At 44.8% G+C, this 18935-nt stretch overlaps 1 protein-coding gene across 8 annotated transcripts in view; it reads left to right on the top strand.

Moving 5' to 3' along the window:
- Positions 1–18935, top strand: part of ERBB4 (erb-b2 receptor tyrosine kinase 4) — a 484578-nt gene that overhangs the window by 171398 nt on the left and 294245 nt on the right. For all 8 annotated transcript variants that reach the window (XM_015867995.2, XM_015867997.2, XM_032445688.1 and 5 more), the window contains exon 2: positions 1777–1928. In XM_015867995.2, the coding sequence (XP_015723481.1) occupies positions 1777–1928 (152 nt within the window). The remainder of the gene's footprint in view (positions 1–1776; positions 1929–18935) is intronic.

Below are 18935 nucleotides of genomic sequence, written 5' to 3'. Positions count from 1 at the left end.
TGTTGAGACACCTGTGCAAAATCTGCTGGGCAAGTCAGGAGTGTGCTTGCACTCAGGTTTACATGCAGATCCAGTGCTGGGAGAAGCTACAGGCTGGGAATGCATTCAAGCTAGTACTGTTTTGACCACTGCTAGAGACAGATGTATTAGTATTTTTTATGAACCCAAGAGAGGATGTGCTGCAGGGGCTGCTTTCAACACATAATCTTTATTTTCATACCATTCATCAGTTTCTGGGGCTATATAAGATAACATGTTTACCAGAGTACAACAAAGTGCTTTGAAGAGGTTCTCCTTTATGAAATATAGATGATGGTGTTTTTGTATGGCATGCGACAAGGAAACACGCTTTGTCGCACTCATGTTTATTTTGGCACTTTATTTCGGAGATGCTATAGCATGTAAATGCCAGTTGCAGTTTGAAAGACTGTGGGAAGGATGGAGGTGCTCTACCAGCTCCATTCTCCTGCAGGAAACAAACAACCCAGCCATTTGCCTGGCTTTCCTATTCTTTTACATTGGCACATCAGTTTCCATCTCAACTGGTTTCACTCTTGTTGCTGCAAGAGCGGGCTCCAAATGTTCTGCCTCCCTACAGCAAGAAATGGCCAAATTAGCTTTCACGAAACATTTAATGTGCGTGCAACATGAAACGGCAGCGTTGCGGTGGATAGCTTTATTAGCTGAGCTGCTGGAATTGTTTTCTGAGCTGTGCTGATCCTTAGCACCGATTGCAAAATGGAACAGAAATTATTTATTAGTCCTCGGGAGCCGTAAGACAGAATAATACTTATTCAGCTGGAAACGCAGTCAATCTTGTTGTGATAGATGCTGCTGCTTTCAAGGAAAAAGCAAACAACAAACTGATTTTGTAATTGGGAGCAATGGTGCCCATTTCAAAAGTTTGGGTATATGCAGATTAATTTGCCTACAGGTATGAACATCCCAGAAGCTGTAGGTAAAGAGGAAAACTAAGTGTGTACAGAAAGAAGCCCAACAGCATGCCCAGACATTTAAGTAGCATTGCTGTCAGACAGGCTGAGAGCTACATGAAGTAATGCTGCTGTAAAATCCTGCTTCTGTATTTTTTTACTGGATTCGTTTTTGTCCCCGCTTGATGCACGGCCATCCAATAGACTGAGCAGAGCAATAATTCAGCAGTAGCTTTGAACCAGACTTCAAGATCAGAGTACTGTAATATTAAAGAACAGCTTCTGAAAACTGACTGCATTAGGCTGGGATTGCCTCGCTCATCTGGCACATCTCCCTCGTGCATTCACATCACAGTTTGATGGCTTACGAAAAGACTTCTTGCTCTTTTCTTTCTTCTGCTGAACTGTGCTAAGCAGGGAAGAGCTGGGGACTCTGGGGGAGAGGAGGGAGAATGATGCTGGATCCAAGCCTTTTGGGTAGCTCGCTCTTGGTTTTTTGTCAGACCCTACTAGACATAAACCAGTAGGAGGAATGCTGGGCATTGTGGTTCTGCTCAGTCTTTCTGTCCCTGCATCCTTTCATTTGTGGGCTGTTATTTGTTCTGTGTTGCTGCATTTCCCACCTCTCTGTGTATGCAGCAGTAAATACCAGCACCTCTTTTTGTGAGAGGTGTTTAGTTGGCTGAGGTGACCACGGGTCTTCCCACCTCTGCTGCTCATACCCAATCCTGTGAATAATTCAGAATGCTTATTGCAGTTACCTGTTTCCCTGGATGTAAAACTTACCTCTTTCTTTGCTCCCATGTTTCCTTACTCACCTGATTGCGCTTGTGGTTTCTTGCAGTGTGCGCTGGCACAGAGAACAAGCTGAGCTCCCTCTCTGACCTGGAGCAGCAGTACCGGGCCCTGCGCAAATACTATGAGAACTGCGAGGTAGTTATGGGCAACCTAGAAATCACCAGCATCGAGCACAACAGAGACCTCTCCTTCCTGCGGGTAAGCAACCCTCTTTTTATTTCCTTCATCTTATGCATATAGAGGAGTAACCATGGATTCTGGGCTGGAGTTGTGACCCTAATGGAACATTCGGTATCTGGTAGAGGTCTGTGATAGTTCAAGGCTGTCCTATCCCCATGGAGCTGGGGTTGTGTGCTCTGGCAGTGTATCTCTTGAGAGAATTTCCTGTTTTGTATAAATAATTTGCTTTTACCCTTTGGGTTTGAGGAGTATTTGGGCATGGTCTGTGTGTTACCTGTTAAGATGGTAGCAACTACAGTGAGCAGGAGGTGAGTGCCCAATTAAAAGAATTTAAACCCACTGCTATTTGGCATGCCAAAATTATGTTGGGAAAAGCATCTTAGTTGGTAGTGATCCAGCACTCACAGGCTGGCATTGCAGGATGCTGCAGGCAATGTGACTGTAAATATGGAAGAAACTTGGTGCCTAGGTGCGAGGGCTATGTCAGGAGACATGGGTCGCAGTGGTGGGGTTACAGGCTGCTCAGGTCATGCTCTCTAATAGAAGTCAGCCCATGGCACAGATTTCTGCTGCTTGGGCTGTGTGTAATCGTTTGCATCCCATCTGCAAAGCATTCCGGTCATGTTTCAAGATGTGTGTCTGTGTATAAGTGCCATTTCCATAAGAAGCACGTGGGGGAGTGGAGGAGTTCCAAACCAGCAGCAGGCAGCCCTACAGGTTGTGTTATACCCAGGCTCATGGGTGAGCCTGGTGCTCAGCTTCAGTCCACAAGAACCTGAACTTTGTATTGCGGGTTCTAACAACAACAGCAAAAGCAGATTCTCTAATAGTGTGCTTAGCTGTGCTTCATGTTAAATTTGCCGGGGGTTTCATAGGATTTCTGCTCTATACATCGACCTTTATTTGCTCAAAGCAGTTGAAAGATCTACAGGCAGAATCCTGCTACCAAATACACGTCTGGAGTGCAGTTTGGGGTGCTAATTGCACTCGGACTAACAGGTTGCCTGTTAATTTGAGTGACGAATGCCTCGGAAGTAAATGCTATCTGTGCATTTCACAGTTGTGACAGGTGGGGAAAGCACATATGTGCTTGTGTTCTGAAATAGATAGCCTTGGGGCAGCTGGACTTACGTTGCCCACTGCATAGACTTCATGTGAGGGCAGGATCCTTGCACTGCTTCAGGCATCACTGGGGTTCCAGGAGCTCCCCAGAACCCCCAGTGGAGTCATTGCGCATGCCGCCAAATTCATTGCAGATAGTTGACCCACTTCAGCTTCCCACCCTTCCTACTTTGACCAGGAATAGGTGGGGAAAGCAAATTAATGGTCAATGAGGGAATCACTGTTCCTTGTCGAGAGCTGCCATAAGGAGAGTTAAATGCTAGCAGTAACGTGGCACTGAAATCAGCAAATGAGAGCAAGGAAAAAGGGTGCTGGTAGCGGTCTGGTCATGTTTGTTTCTTGGCAACAGTTACTATTGCTTTTCTATTGGTATTATTGCTTGTTGTACATGAGACTTCGCTCTTACAGAAGTCCCAGCAAAGAGCAGAACTTGAAAGAACACCCAGCAAACTAAAACTCTAGGTAATATGATAAATGGTGGTCATTAAAATAGAAAACCAAACAGAGGAGAACGTGTTCTTAGTGAGGCGAATAAATAAATAAGATTTGGCATATTTACACCGATAATTCAACATTCATTAGTTAGGCAATATTACTTGTTTTAGCGTTTAAAAAATGATTTGAATGGCCAAATGAAGGTGGCAGATGGGAGATAAGTAAATGAAGGGCCATTTGTCTCCTTGACTTCAACATGTTGAACTTACTGTGCACTGTGACGTTCTGCCAGTCTGCTGTTTTTTTCAGTCTCCTGCAAAAACTGCCTGCTTTTCCTTCAAGCAGGCCAACAATGGTTTGGGTTGTTTGTGCATCTGTCCAGTGAGTACAGTGGCACTGTGTCCCCTTGGCCTTGCTTTGCATAGCTGGGCAGCCCATCACCCAGGGGAAGAGGGAAGACCTAACCGGCAAGGCCTGCTGTGGCTTCATGTCATGTACTCGTAAACAAATGCCATAAATGAGTTTAAGTAGAGGAAGAAAAAGCACTATAATTTTATTTACCCGTGCAGAGGAAGATTAAAAGATCAACGTCCCATCTTTCATATTTATTCAGATACTTATTTCCTAAGTAGATTTGCTTTAAGTGTGTGAGTTAGCTCTCAGGATATCTGCTGATTGAGACTAAAGGGGGCTGCACGTCACCTCAATGAAAGCCCCTCAACTTTGAAGAGTGGTGTTGAGATCACAAGTAGTTCTGTTCACCTAAGAGAGGTCTGAACACTCTCCTTGTTCTTTCTAGCAGTCCTGATTTGGTGCAGGCTGGGAACAGTAGTCTGCTGTCTTGGATTGGGGAGCTGGGTATCACCTGCTTGTGGGTAGCCAAACTGAAGAGAGGGGCTGTGGTGTGAGGTCCTCTCATGGAGGCAGGACTGAGATTTTTCTCCCTGTCTGGAATTTCTTAGTGATCAGGTACCTGTTGTAGATCAGATACCTATTGCAAATGACTGATTCCAGAAGCAGGTCCCTGTTTTGGTGCTGCTTGGCAAAACTGACAGCTTGTACTGTAAATAACTATATTATACAGTTCTTACTTTCTTAACAGTGTCTCTGTACTGAATGCTCTAAGTGAAATACAAAACTAGTGTACCATGAAGCCATCTTCTGTAGGCACTCTTCTCTTAAACACCTTTGGTACATGACCCTTATCTCTGATCAACCCCCAGCCTTTCAGCAGTTCTCAGTCAGAAGACTGTCATCTTGTCCCTGGATTTTATTTAACCAATTCAGATTATTTATTTTTTGAAGACATGACTGAAGTTCTGCTCCATGCACTGCAATAACTCTGCCAAAAGATTGTGAAACTTATTTCTAACTGCAATCAATGGCCTTCAGAAATGATCTACCGCTGCCTTTTAAATTCTTTCTTCATTTACCATATCAGTGCCGCTGTAGTTCCCTGAAGCACGGCTGTTAGCACTCTGCATGTCATTTGCTGGCCGTGAGCTGTGTGATGGGCAGCTTTATTGCTGCTGCAGTTTCTGCACAAGTGTGCAGCCCCTTTTTCCCTCTGTCAATGTGTATAGCCACGTGCTCTGAGCCCATATTTATTCTTTTCCTTACAGTGATGCTTAAGCTTTGTGGCAGGTGAAATGTGAGGGCTGGGCTTTTCTATGGAGAATGGAGTTTATTTTTGCTTCTGGTTGTGTTCAGTCTTGGAGGAAGACTGGCTCAGACAGAGCTCCTCCGAGGGAGACTTCCAGCACAGGCAGGGCAGAAGTTGTTGCACACCTCGCTGCCCATCGTTGTTCAGAGCTGCATCTGGTCAAAAAAAAAAAGTACTGTGTAGTTTTGAAAAGCTTTCTAGTCTCCTGCAACAAAACAGGTCTGTGCAGACCCTTCTGAAAGCTCTGGCTGCCTTGATGAGCAGGAGGGAGCCTGCAGGCTGTACAGACGTGCTGGGATGAGGAACTCCAAGACAGGAGTCCACTTTACTCAGCAGATTACCACAGGGGACATCCCCTTGTCCTCTGCAGTGAGGTGAACTCCCAGCTGGCAGGCTTGGATAAGGAACAGGGAGTAGCATCTGTCAGGAGACCCCCAAAAGGAAGTGCTGTAGGGTGGCTGTGTCTGTAGGGAGGGGAATCTTCTCCAGAAGTGTTTGTGAAGCACTGTAGTTCATCCCTAGGAGATTTAGAGGGGTAAAGAGATGCCATGTGGCATCTCTCCTGCAGTGAGTTGCATCTGGGCAGCCTCACCAGCGTTTATTGTCTTTGGCTGGCGAGAGGCAAAGAGGATTCCATGTAATACCAGACCTGGAAATCAAGTATGTGCACTTATTTGTAATTGCCTTTCCAGCACTTCGCTATTATAATACAAAGCATCAGAGCAGAGTGGAGCAGTGTGCATATGTGACACACATATCACCTCTGTGGAAAGAGGACACCTCTGACCTTCTGCCTGGATCTGGCTGAGGCCCACAAAAGCAATCAAGGCAGCTGCTGTGCTGGGTGGGTTACAAGAGGCCAGGGACATGCCAGGCTATGCTCCTTGCGTGGACAAAATGTTTTACACTGGCTGGGATCAGCTGCCAGCCATGTTGGATGAACCTGAGATGTGTTTGAGGCAGGTTGGATCCCGCACTCAGAAGATGGGGTGGGAGCAGAGAGGCCAGTGCATGATCTATCTGTGGTACGGCTTTTCTCCAGGAAGATGGCTTTTTGTTTCGTTTCCCTTTGCTTTTGCAGAAGCTGTAGCTTAAAATAATCTTGGCAGGGAGTATTGATTGCCAGGAGAAGCAACAGTTCATGTTTGTGAGGTTATCCAGATCTGTCCTGCATGCAGAAATGGGTAGTCAGATGGCAAACCATGCTTCAGCTGTGCCTTTAGAATGGTGCAGTGCTACGATACAGTAAGAAGTGAGATGATGAAATACAAGACTGGTTCCAGCAAGCTGAGGGTAGGGATTAGCACTTCCAGAACAACACCCATCACCTCTTGAAGCTCTGTGCTGTCCTGCTTTCCTCCCTTGCTACTATCTGTCAGCAGCATTCACACTGCCCTTGTACCTGTGGGACAACACCTTGGTGCTTGCTGCATGCATGGTACTGAAGACCAATATTGTACATCGTGCAGTCCCTAACATCACCTCCTTCTGCACCATCCCAACCCCACCGCTCCCCAGGAGCCCTTTCCAGCTGCCCCCTTACCCAGGGCTGCCTGTGTGAACCCTGACCCCCAACCTGCTCCCTCCCTGCTCTCCTGCCATGACAGCCCCATAGTGCCTGGCTATGCGTGCCCCCTCCAGTGACAAATAACCCTGAAGCCGTTGGCCTCAGCAGGAGGAGCACGGGGTTAAACAAATACATTTGCTTTAGCTCCTAGCCCTGCAGCTCAGCACACAGCTATTTCTGTCCGGCTCTAGCAGAGTGTTTTTTTTAATGTTGTTTACAAACTCCACAGCTCTGTCTCTCACTCGGCTCATGTTTTTGCTGGTTCCCTACAGCCAGCCTTCCACTCTGTTTTTACACTCCTCCCATCCCTGTTCTTTTATTTTCATGGCTGCCCAGGGCATTGCAGCAGGCAGGATAACTGGGCCGGGAGGATCACTTCTTTCCCATACACAGAGCCAACCTCCTGCACCTATAGTAATGTGATAAACCCATCAGTGTGCCTTTCTGCCATCCTCTTTTCTCCAACAGCACTGCCAAACCACCCCAGGGTTGCTCTGCAGTGCAGCTTTGGCTTGGCTTTGAGGCTGAAAGTGTAACTTAAAGACCGTGCAAGCTGGTACCCTTCTGTTTGAATTAAATTTTTAGCTTCTGCAGAGCAAACATAGAGGAGAATTAATATACAATTAATCTACAAGCTGGGTTTGCCAAGTCATAGCCAAATATATGTACATTAGCGATTTCCCCATTAATTTAGCAATTATTTTTGGTGGCTTCATATGTAAGATAGACTTTGAAATAACCACTTGTGTTTGTGAGAGGAGAAGCGTGCTGCATAAATGCCAGGGTCAGTGCACGCAGCTGTGTGCCAGGCATGTGCGGATCCCAGGCAGAGCTCTGGGGAGTCAGGGCCCTGCCAATGGGATTGATCCCAACCTGAGGCTTCATTTCCCACGTTGCCAGCTCTCCAGATGCCCCTGCCATGGTGGAGGTGCCTTCAGTTTGGGAGAATGTCCTTCAGCTGTGTCACACGTGGAGATGAGAGGATGGCAGGAAGAGATTTGAAGTCCAGGGTGATTAAGAAGTCTCTTTAAGCTGTCTTTTAACCTCTCCCTTTCAGCTCCCATTGTACTGGAGGCACCCCACCTCCTGCCGCCCTGGAAGCCTGTCTGATTCATGTGCGTGCGTGGCAGTGATAGCAACTCTTGAGAGATAAAAGGAGTTTGACTTAAATTATTCACAGCAACCCAAACCCACGCACATGCTCCACATCACTAATCCCTTCTCCTCCTGCCATCCCATTCTCATGGCTGCAGCAGAGCCTCCTGTATTCTATGTGGGGCAGTGTGTTGGCACCCAGTGCTTTCCAGGCTCCTGTTCCCCTCCTGATGTGGGGCCGAGATCTGGAGATCTTTCCTTCTTTATGACCGTCTCCAGCCCCTCTGACACCTTGCTGAGGCCAGGCAGGTATGGGAGTGTTCTTGCAGGGGTGTTATCTATAAGGTGTTTAGTGAAGCCAGCATCCCAAAGTGCAGGGCAGGCACTGTGAAGGCATTGCTGGTGGGAGGAGAATGTTATTAAACATAGAACAGTGCAAACCTTCTTAATTAGGCTGTGTTTCTCTTAGAAGCTTTTCTGCCCTCCAGGCAAGTGAAATGAGTTATGCTTTCCCTTTCAACCACCTTATGCTCTTAATGATCTTCCTCTTGTAAATGTAAACCTCTCCCTTACCTGTGTGTTGGGAAATGGTGGCTTAATTGAAGCTGTGCTAAGTCAAACAAGGAGGTAAAGTTAAGCTAACCAACAACAAAAACTGGTTGCAAACACTTTAAAATTATAGATGGATTTATTAGGTTAAAAAAAAAAAAAGAAAGAATGTTTTTCTTTGTATCACAGGATGAGGGCTGTCCGCATTTGGTGTCAATGTTGAGTGTAGTAAGTTCTGAACCTAATCTTAACCCTAACTTCACCCTGGAGCAACCTCCCCTGTTTTAATACTGTTCCCTGACAAACTCCACTCAGGTGACTTTTAGGAGTAGTTCTTCTCCTCTTTGTCCAACCATTATCTCATATCCTGCCACAGAGCAGAGAATGAAGTTGAGAGAGGCCTGGGTGAGGTGCAGGTAGTTACAGAGATATCTAGTTGTTGTAGAGTGGTATGCACTAAGAGGAAGCATTCTATGCTTTCCTTCCAGTATATTTTTCTCCTTTTCTCAGCATTTAGGGGATAAACTGTCAGATTTCCCCCTAGCCCTCCCTCCCTTGAATCCCATTTTACTATGGAATAAAATGAAATTTAACAAACTGACTGTCAGAGAGCTGAATAATCTTGCATTGTAATACACCAACTCAGAGTCCTGGATCAATGGGCTTGAATTGCAGTTAAAAGCTGTATGAAAGGGAAAGCAAAGTCTTTTGCTGTAAGCTGTGTCAAGGGGTGGAGGAGCAGAAGGATGGATGGAGGCTTAGCCAACAGTTTTTGTGCTAAACCAGATCAATTTTAAAGGTTTCCTCTGTAGCTGCCTGCCAGAAGGCTTTTATAGTTCGGAACTGTCAGCAGAATTGTGCAGATTGAAGCATTTAGCAGCATTAACACTCCTCCCAGCCCTGTTACTAGCACCCAGTGGCAGAGCTGTGTGTGCCCAGTGGTCTTCCTGAACATCCACTGGTGGTCCCAAAGCCGTGTCCTTGTGGCTGCTGCTTGCTAGGGGCAGAGTGGCGCTGCATGCCGGCCCTCATGAGGAATGTAATCAGGTGTTTATGGGGCGTCCCCAGCACCAAACATCATCACAGGTCAAATCTGGAGGGCTTGGCTAAAGCCATGAGAATCCAAACAGAGCAGTGCTACTTCTCTTCTTCTTGATGAGTGTTTACAGGGATGGATACTGATAGGACAAGGGGGAATGGTTTTAAAGTGAGACAGGGGAGGTTCAGGTTGGATCTTAGGAGGAAGTTTTTCACCCAGAGGGTGGTGACACACTGGCACAGGTTGCCCAAGGAGGCTGTGGATGCCCCATCCCTGCAGGCATTCAAGGCCAGGCTGGATGTGGCTCTGGGCAGCCTGGGCTGCTGGTTGGTGGCCCTGCACACAGCAGGGGGTTGGAATTGGATGAACATTGTGGTCCTTTTGAACCCAGGCCATGGTATGATTCTTGCGTTTGTGTTTGAAGTTAGGTAGGAGGCTAATAGTGTCCACGTTCTATATTGAATGGTGTGTAGTTTTCCTTTTACACCTTTTGTGGTGATTAGTCCTGCCAGAGAGGAGGAATGACATGCTTCGTGGTGCTACTCGAGTGTGATGAACTTGAAAATGTCAAGAGGAAAGTGGAAATAACATGCTAGTTTTGAAAAAAAACCTGCACTTTTCTGTGTGGGGAAAATAAGTGATAACTTAATTTTACCTGCCGGAGGGAGAGGTTATACCAAAAATGCGTTTTGTGTGTGAGCCTTTGCTTGTGCTTCAATACAGCAACCTTGAGGAACCCAAATGGGAGACAGGAGACCCTCAAAGTAAATGCCATTCAGTCTGAATAGGATGCAAAGGATTCAGCTGCATGGCCTATGAGCTTGAAGGGTGGCAGAATTTCATGCTGATTTCTGATGTTTTGTGACTGATTCAGACCACAGGTGCCAACAAAGGGGTTGTTTAAGTCTGAGCCATCCTTAACCATCAGCAAGGAAACCCAGCGCAGCACGCAGTTGATGGCAGGCATATTGCTCCTTTCAGATGGGAAAGCCCATTGCTTTAAACCCTTTTCATACCTTGCTAACTTGTGTGCAGAAAGGATTTGGAAAGGGACTTTTATAAACAGCTGCCCAGCCCTTGCACCTGTGATGTCCTCTGCAAGATGGACAGTGGGCAGTGGAAGGGACGGGGAGGCACAGTGTAGTGTGTGCCACAGGAATAATAGTGACCATTCATCCTTCAAGAACCCTGAGCAGAGTGAAAGCCAGAGAAAGGAAAATCTATAACGAGTATCAAGGAATTAATGGCTGTCTCTGCAAAACTGCAAAATACCCTCTTCAGGAAGCAGATGATGCTGGATTCCTTTCAATCCCGCTGAGTGATCAGCTAGAAAATTCATCAGCTGTAAAGAGCTGCCTTGCTTTGATAAGGATGTGGAAAACATGACCTAATAGGTCTCAGATTAAAAAAAATCCACATTTCTAAAAATTTCTCAGGAGACCGGTGAGTTTTTAGGTAAAAGAGAAGAAAGTGTGTTCTCAGGATGGTTGCAACCATGGGGACTTGCAAGTGCTTTGGAAGAGGCTTTTGCAGATAAAAGAACAGGAGGTAATAAAGGAAAAAAGCGAAGCCTGCAAGTCCCCATCTGCCTTTTATTTCTGTCCCTTTCACGTGATGTTCTTGTGAGCAGGTGAAGTACTGTCCCTAAAATAGGGCGACCTCTGTAGAACAACCCCAGCTATGTGTTACTGGAGCTGAAGCAGCATTGCCAATCATGATGCTGGGTACTGAATCGCTCTGTTGTCAGCTCATCAGTGCCAAAAACAGACATTTGATCTCAGCAGAACGGCCAGTTTTAAACTACAGATTATCCACCACTTCATCTCCTCACTTAGCTGCAGAGCTGATTTGTTTCAGCTGTAGATCAATTACACCCCAAAACCAACACTCAGTTCACTCATTGCATATGAAATGAAGACAAAACCATTCTGGGTACAGCTGATAGATCTTCCATTGCAGCTCCTCCATCCTTGCGCATCAATATCCATCACTGGGCAGTGGGTGTTCAGTCATTCCTCTAGCCTGTCGTGCTCATTTCATTAGGATACAATGAATTATTTTAACAGAACGATGCATGTATAAGAACAAAATGTGGTTAAAAGGCCATTTATTTCTTGCGCTGCCTATAAGTGTCCTGCATTGGATGACACCAAAATCACTCACGTTGATCAAATGCAAAATCAAGTTCTTATGGTCAGAGCTCATCAGGAGGTGATGTTTGTCATGGATGAGGCAATTCTGTCATGCCAGAATGTTTTCACTCTGCTTTTTTCTTGATGTTGTTATGGGCTTTTGATGAAAAACGTTCTCCCCTTGCAGTCCCCCTGTAAAGCATGGCAAGCTCTTTGGGATTTGGGATGGTGTGATGGAACAGCAGTGTAGGAGGAGCACTTTTCCACTCCTCTTACTTTGTTGGTGGTCACTTGGTCTTAATTAAGGAGGAAAACCTCTTTTATTCCTTCCAAGGAGTTAGCCAACCTGTTGGTCTTGGCTCCTCACCTGGAAAATTGATCTGGCTGGGTTAGGCTGACCAAACAGCAGATTTCCAGAATGCTGAAATAATGCTGTTGCTACACGTGTTCCTACTAGGCCAGCTGACATTTCTGTGGGTAGGACTGCAAGATACACATCTATACCCACTTTGTTATGTGTGCATCTCCTGCAGCGTCCCTGCAGTGTCATGCCTTGGGATCAGCTCAGCAGGTGCTGAATGAGCAGTGCAGAGCTGAGTGCAGCTGTCTGCACCTATTTGAGGTGTAAATTTCAGGTAAATAATTAAAATAGGGTTTTTTTTTTTGTTTGTTTTGTTTTGACTTGTAATACTGTCACTTGACCAAAATCTTCCAGTGTCTTTCTCCTTAGTGGAAAAGGTAACTGTCTGCCTGCTAATGGGTTGTAGCAGTGATGCAGTGCATCGTGTGCTGATGTGCATCATAGAGCTTTCCAGTCTGTATCAGTGAGTAGAGCTCACGCGCTCTTTGGGACTTTGGCATGAAAAGAAAGAACTTGGATTGCAGTTCTGCAGCTCAGCTCCTCCCATAACATATCACCATTTTCCAGATGTGCCTTCAATTTGAGATGTAATGTCATTTTTTTGTTTCTTTTTGAAGTTCAAATTGTTTTGCTGTCCTGCCGTACCTAAAACATTGGGTTGGAGCATTGACCTCTGTGGGGGAATTACCCAACATCTTTTTATGTCTGTTAAGAGCTGAGGTTTTGCCAGGTCAAGCGACCGGCAACTCTGCAGTGACTGCTGCCTGTAACTGTTGTAGCAACTGTGAGGAGCCCAAAATTGACAGCTCCTTGAGCAATAGGGTTTTTTCGCCATTAAACTTTCATGTGCTGCATCACCCTGTGAAGCGATAGCTGATGCAAATATTTGTCAGGTCTGCTGCAGACAGTGTCCACTGGATGTTAATGTGCCAAAACCTTGAATCCTGTTGTTCTGGGTTAGTGTGAACTTCCCAGAAGCAAAATAAGGAGGTTTTGTCTTGGGTCTCAGCAGAGGCTTTTCTTGTTCTCTTAAATCAGCGTCTTTAGCTCCATCAGATACCTCTCCCAGTGCCCCTCTGGGGCTCTCAGATCTGGAAGGCCTTCTGTGTGACTGGGCTTTTAAGAGGCAGGGATTTTTCCTAGCCTTCATTTAACTGCTAGCTAATGGGCTGTCGTCTCACCTAGTGCAAGGCTTTGTTTTTATTTGTGCCTTTTTTAATTGAGCTAAATGCATCTTCTGCCTTCGTGCTACATTTGATCTCTGCTGGATAGAGCAAATCTTTGCATCATGTAACATCACATGTTTCTCTGATGGCTTTCGTCTCCCATATGCTCTGGTTCAGCAACAGTTTTGGCTGATCACTGTGACAGCAAAACACCATTTTATTTAATCTGCAGCTTTCTGGAAACATGTCTTTGGTCGTAATCAACATAACCTCCAGCTCTTCTTTGAAACCCTGGATCTAAAAGGCAGGAATGTCAGAAAAGCTTTGCGGCTTGCGGGAGACTTCAGCACGTCTGGCAGATGAAAGTGGAGGAGGAAACCATCACAAATGCATCAGATCCATGCTTGTCAGGTTGGCTGCTGGTGGTGGGACCCCTGCGTTGGGAAGGACAGAGGAAATTCCATAGGGAAGAAGCCAAAGGCAAAACTGTGTGAGCAGCCTGGGGGAAGGTCTACACTGGAGGAGCTTTCTAAGTATTAGCAAGCACCACGCTTAGTTACTGTTCGCTGACAGAAACTGCCCCGTGCTGAAAGGTCTTTTGGACTCGAGAGCTGTTGGTTTATTATTAGAAGAGCAGCTATGTTGTTATTTTAAGAAGAAGAGGAGAAAATGAGAATAAATTACAGCAAAATGTCAGCAACTGCTGAAAATAGAGAAGTAGCAACAGGGGCTCTTTGGTGTTTTTTACAGCCAGGCAAGCAGAGGCAGCAGGAATAGTGCCAGCATATGATTTCCATCAGCTCAACTCATTATCTTCACCTGTTTTTAAATATTTCAAGTTTAATTTTTAATTTTGGATGACATTGAGTATCAGGAATCAAAAATTCATGTTAAAATAACAGTTGTAGAAAGCACGCACTGGTAATGTAAGCAGCGTGGGACTGAATGGCCACTGCCTTCCAAGAAATCCTTTCTATTCCTCATGGTCCCTTGTCTGGACAAGATTTATTAAGCAGACCTCTAAAAGGATTGTCCCCTTTCTCTACCTTTTATTGTTGGTGGGAGCCAATTTGAGATGTCCCCAGTGATTGATGAGCCCAGTGGAAAGGGATTCAAATTTTACAAACCTGTGATGCTTGGAATATTACTACCAGAGAAAAAAAGGAAAAGGCTTTTCTTCACATTTAAACTTTATTGCCTATTATTTTTGAGCTTCAGTTTTCCTTTGCTTTTCCACCCCCCCTCTTGGTTGTCTCCTTGATTTTCTGTCTTGCTTTGTGGGGTGAGGAGAGAGAAAGTGAAATGTGAGTGATGCAACTGGTGGAGGTAGCTGTTGGAGAAAGAGCTGCCAGCTGTTTGTGAGCAGTGTTGATTTTTGTTTTATTATTATTATTATTAATGGTGGCAACTAACAGTGATTTGTACTTGATACACTTCCATAGAGCTCTGTTCCATTCAGGGAGGGTAAACTGGGTATAAGCAGCAGCAAGGGAGGTGGTAGAGTCAACAGCCCTGTAGACGTTCAGGGAAAGGCTACATGTGGCACTGAGGGATGTGGTGTAGGGGACGTGGTGGTGATGGGTTGGAGTTGGACTGAGTGGTTTCAGAGGTCTTTTCCAACCTAAATGACTATGATTCTATTTTAAGGCTGGCAGGAGAGTAGTAGGACAGGTAGGGTGTATGTGCTGGTTTCCCAAATACAGATGTAGTCCTGTTTGTTGGGGCTGTCAGTGCAGTACCACTTTGCTCCCTTCCAAAGAGCATTTACTGGATCTCTCCATGGTTTTATTGTGATGATGGCCAAACACAGACTTTTCTCGCAGGGATCCCAACAAATTGGGGTGTCTGATTGTTTCTCATGCATACCTGCTCTTGCCAATGCTTGGAGTCTGGGAAGAGTCTTTCAAGGCAGAATTTCCCATCTTATTCTCCTCTAGTACACATTGACTTACTTTATGTTCAGACCTCTGATCTTTCTCCTTTTCCTAGATGCCCAGCAGAGATTTTCATCCTGTAAATACCAGAAGGTGCCTAATCATCCTTGTCTCTAGGAGTCCTAATTTAATTCCTCTTGTTTTCATTAGGGGGTTTCCACCTTGCTATTTTTTTTTCCCTAATCCTCCTCAGGAGACCTCTAAAACTTTTCCACTGGAGCAATGGCAAATTTAAACCAGAAGGTTGTTTTTCTTAAGCACCTCTTGAGGATCCACTGATGCAGGCTGAAACAGAGACATGCTGTACATACAGCAAACCGGGTATTCAAGCGAGTGAATTGAATGCTAAAAGTCAGATGAATTATTCCCTTTTAGCTTCAACTCTGAGCTCTCCCTGCACACTCAGAGCCTCAGGGGACTGTCCTCCTCCCATGGTAAAGAAAAGAGTTAGTGCACGATGTTGTATAAAACTGTTGAAAGAGAAACCGTGTAGTGACAGCAGTCAGCTGCATGATGGAGATGGGAAGGGAGGATTTAGGACCATGAGGAGTTTACTTTTGCAATAGCCAACGTCTTGCAAGTATTTGGCACCTCAGTGCGGTGGTCACTGTGGGTTTGACCCAAGTGAAAAGGTTTCTATCACCAAAACAACAACAACAACAAGAAATAAATTGGAAGATGTGATTTTGGGATAATTGCAATTTTTTCTTCAGCTGAAAGTGAAAAAAAGTGTTGTTGCTGCTGTTGTTTTCTTAAGTGAGTAATTCTAGTAAATGGCAAAACAACGAGCGCTTTGATTTTGTTGAGTGCATTTTTCCTTCCCCTCCATCTGGAGCTCTTGGGCCACGTTCAAGATTAATATTCGATTGACTTCGGTCGACCAAAAATTGGTCTTTCCCCCCTTAGCTGATATGTTTATTCTTTGGGAACTTTCTCCAACCTAATAAGGATAGATTTTTCTTGTGGCACTTTATCAGATCTGCCTTCTCTTCATTGGGTTGAGATTTGAAACAAAAACTCATAAAAATGCAGGTCAGTTCCTATGTTACTGTAAAGAGCTTTTGCCTCTGTAAGAAATATAATAAACGTGACAAAAGGAAGATACACAGATGTGGTAATAAAATCAGTAAATTTGTGAATCATTGAATTTCATTGAAATTAGTGTAAGTTGTGCTGTTACATTGTTTAATTATGTACAATTAGCACTGGAATTGCTAACTCCCTGCTGGAGCCTTTTCTCTTAGATTTACAATAGGTCATGGTAGAGTATTTTTCTCATTACTGCCATAGAGGCACTAATTGAACTGGATCCGATCTCCCACACTGACTAGTTTTCTCCATCGAAGAATAATTTATTTATGTACAAATAGTCCTTCTTTGCCATATTTAACTGGAGCCTGGAGCAGGCATAGGGGGGATGGCAGAATTTATAGTCTATTAAAGCATTTTCCATCAGTTGTCATTTGTGAAAACTCTTTTGGGCATATGAATCAGGAGGAAGATGAATGTAGTTTTGGTGAATCTTGAAAATACTTTTCTTCTGGCCTACAGCCTGCCAGCATGAGGAAGCTCTGGGGAGCTGTACAAAAGAAATCAGCAACCCTCAATTTAGATAAACACGTCGAGAATTCTGCTTGCAGCCTAGGAAATGCAGTATTTGGCCTTTGCTTTTAGAAGGCTTTATGGCTTCTCTCAGCTGAGGAAAAGGTGGGAGCTGCTTTGATGTATGAGCCTGTGGGTGGGAGGGTGTGTGGTGTCCAGTCCTTGCAAGTCTGAACTGATGCTGTCTGGTCACTCTTGCAGGAAAGGGGGGTGAGAAGCAGTGAAATGGAAGAGCTCTTCATTTATGTCCTACCTGAAATCTCAAAAATGACAGAGCAGAAGCCAGTCTTTGCAAAGGCTGATGTGTAGTGATCTGGAGGCTCCAAGGGTTTTGGCTTCTTAAGCTTTTCTGAGCATTTTGGGTTATCTTTGTATCAATCATCCCAGCTAAACCGCTTCAATAATATATGTAAACAATCTATTTGCTGCCATTTTTTCCCATCCTGTTCTGTCTGCACCTTTCCCAAGGTTAGTTAGGGAATGCAGCAAGAAGCAGTGTTCAGCTGAAGCCTCTCCTTTGAGAGTAGCTGCCTTGGGCTTGTGCCAAGGATGTGGCATGGATCTGCTGCAGTCTGAAAAAGGCTTTGGCAGTTGGGAGAAGGATGTTTGCTGGGTGCTTAGCTGAAGGGTGGTGCATGGTACAATGTGGAGGGACCAGTTTATGCATGGGCATGGCAGCCCTCTGTCACATTCAAGCTTGAACCAGGTGGACTTCAAGTTTTAGACTGGTCCAGACCACTTTGAGTCTTTCTCTGCCTATCAGTAGGCATAAACTCAGAACAGTTTTATGTGTGCGTGTGTCTGTGGTCAGTGGATAGGGAGCACAGAGTCACCTCTTGTAGGGCAGCAGGTCCCTTTGCATCCAGCTGGTGATGTGAGCTCCCTCCTTGCTCACTAAGAGCTCAGATTTTGCATCAAACAGAGCCCAGCACCAGGGGGTTCCCTCAGAATTCTTGTAGTGCCTGTGGGGATGCCGGGGCCATCTCAGCAAACAACGCTGGATGTGGGCAAGTATATTCAAAACTGAAGAGTATATTATGTAGTATAAGGTTCTATTTTCCTCTCTGTATGTTTGGAGAGCATTTGTCAAATCAATCAGAGAATTCATTAGGTAATTACTATTTTTTCATTATTTGCCTAAGGCTTGGTGCGTATCCCCCACGCAAACACAGAAGCCACATAGTAAATGGGATCAGGAACTCAAAACACCCATTTTGTTCCCTGTAGCGCGGAGGAGGAGCCCCCGAGCAGCCCCACAGTATGACAGCTAGCAGCAAAGTTACAGTAGATAAGAAGTGACAGGACGCTGTCGTGTGTCATTTATCATCTGTGACCACGAATGAGATTGCCTCTGCTGTGCACTGGTGGATGGCCAGAGAGGATTGGTGTCCCATTCCACATCCAGGGCTGGGCTCTGTGTGTACCCCCTGCTTGCAGTGCCCTTTGCAGAGCTAATAAGGAGGCATTTCAATGCTGTGTTTTTATAGGTGACCCACCTGATCTGAAAAGCACTAAGGCCACCAAACAAAAAATATATATAACGTATAATTAATGCAATAATTGTGTAATTTTATTCCCCTTTTCATCAGAGCTGCTGTGTACAGAATACATATTAAATATGACTACGGTGCTGTTTCTGAAGACAACCGCTGCAGATGAGCTAGGAAGACCTCTGTAGGCTATTCCAGTTAAACATTTCCTTTGCAAAATAAATACAGGCTGTCTTGTGAATAAGAATGAGATTAGCTAAAGCCATTAATTAGTATGACTTTTTAAAAGGAAACTGTAAATGGAATAAATCATCGTGTGCGGCATCTTAATTTGCTGCGCCGTGAAATAGTTTCCTGTTTTTGTTGTGCAAACGGTCGGGAGATATGAACGCCCCTTAGGATGGATGGAAGGGGTTAAAATGGGGTGAAAATCAACTCTGAGGACACTGTAAGAAGTGTGGGAACACAGGATTGCTTGGTTTATTCTCAGAGCTTTTCCTTAAAGCTGGGAGCAATTTAACATTGATTTGAACATTTATTTTCCTGCTTTTTTTTTTTCTTTCTTCCAGTGGCTTAATTTCTATTCCTTGTCTGGCGTGCCTGTTAATTTTGCATGCTATCACGAGCCTAATTCTTCTCTGTTTCAAATGAATATCATATAAATTAATTGCCATATGATTACCATGTAATTACATTGTGACTCATGACAGTTTAGACAAAGTATCATAGCTACATTTTAAGAAATGATAAATGTTTGACTAATGTGTCAGAAAAATGTAAATACGTTGTGATTATTGTGGCACTTTTATGCACATTAATTCTCTCCTCAGTTTCTGTAAGCTGTCAGTCATCCTGTGGTAGAGTGCAGGC

Source organism: Coturnix japonica, chromosome 7, assembly GCF_001577835.2.
Source record: "Coturnix japonica isolate 7356 chromosome 7, Coturnix japonica 2.1, whole genome shotgun sequence".
Lineage (NCBI taxonomy): Eukaryota > Metazoa > Chordata > Aves > Galliformes > Phasianidae > Coturnix > Coturnix japonica.
Note: the sequence above shows the minus strand (reverse complement) of the source record. Positions and strands in the feature narration are given on the sequence as shown.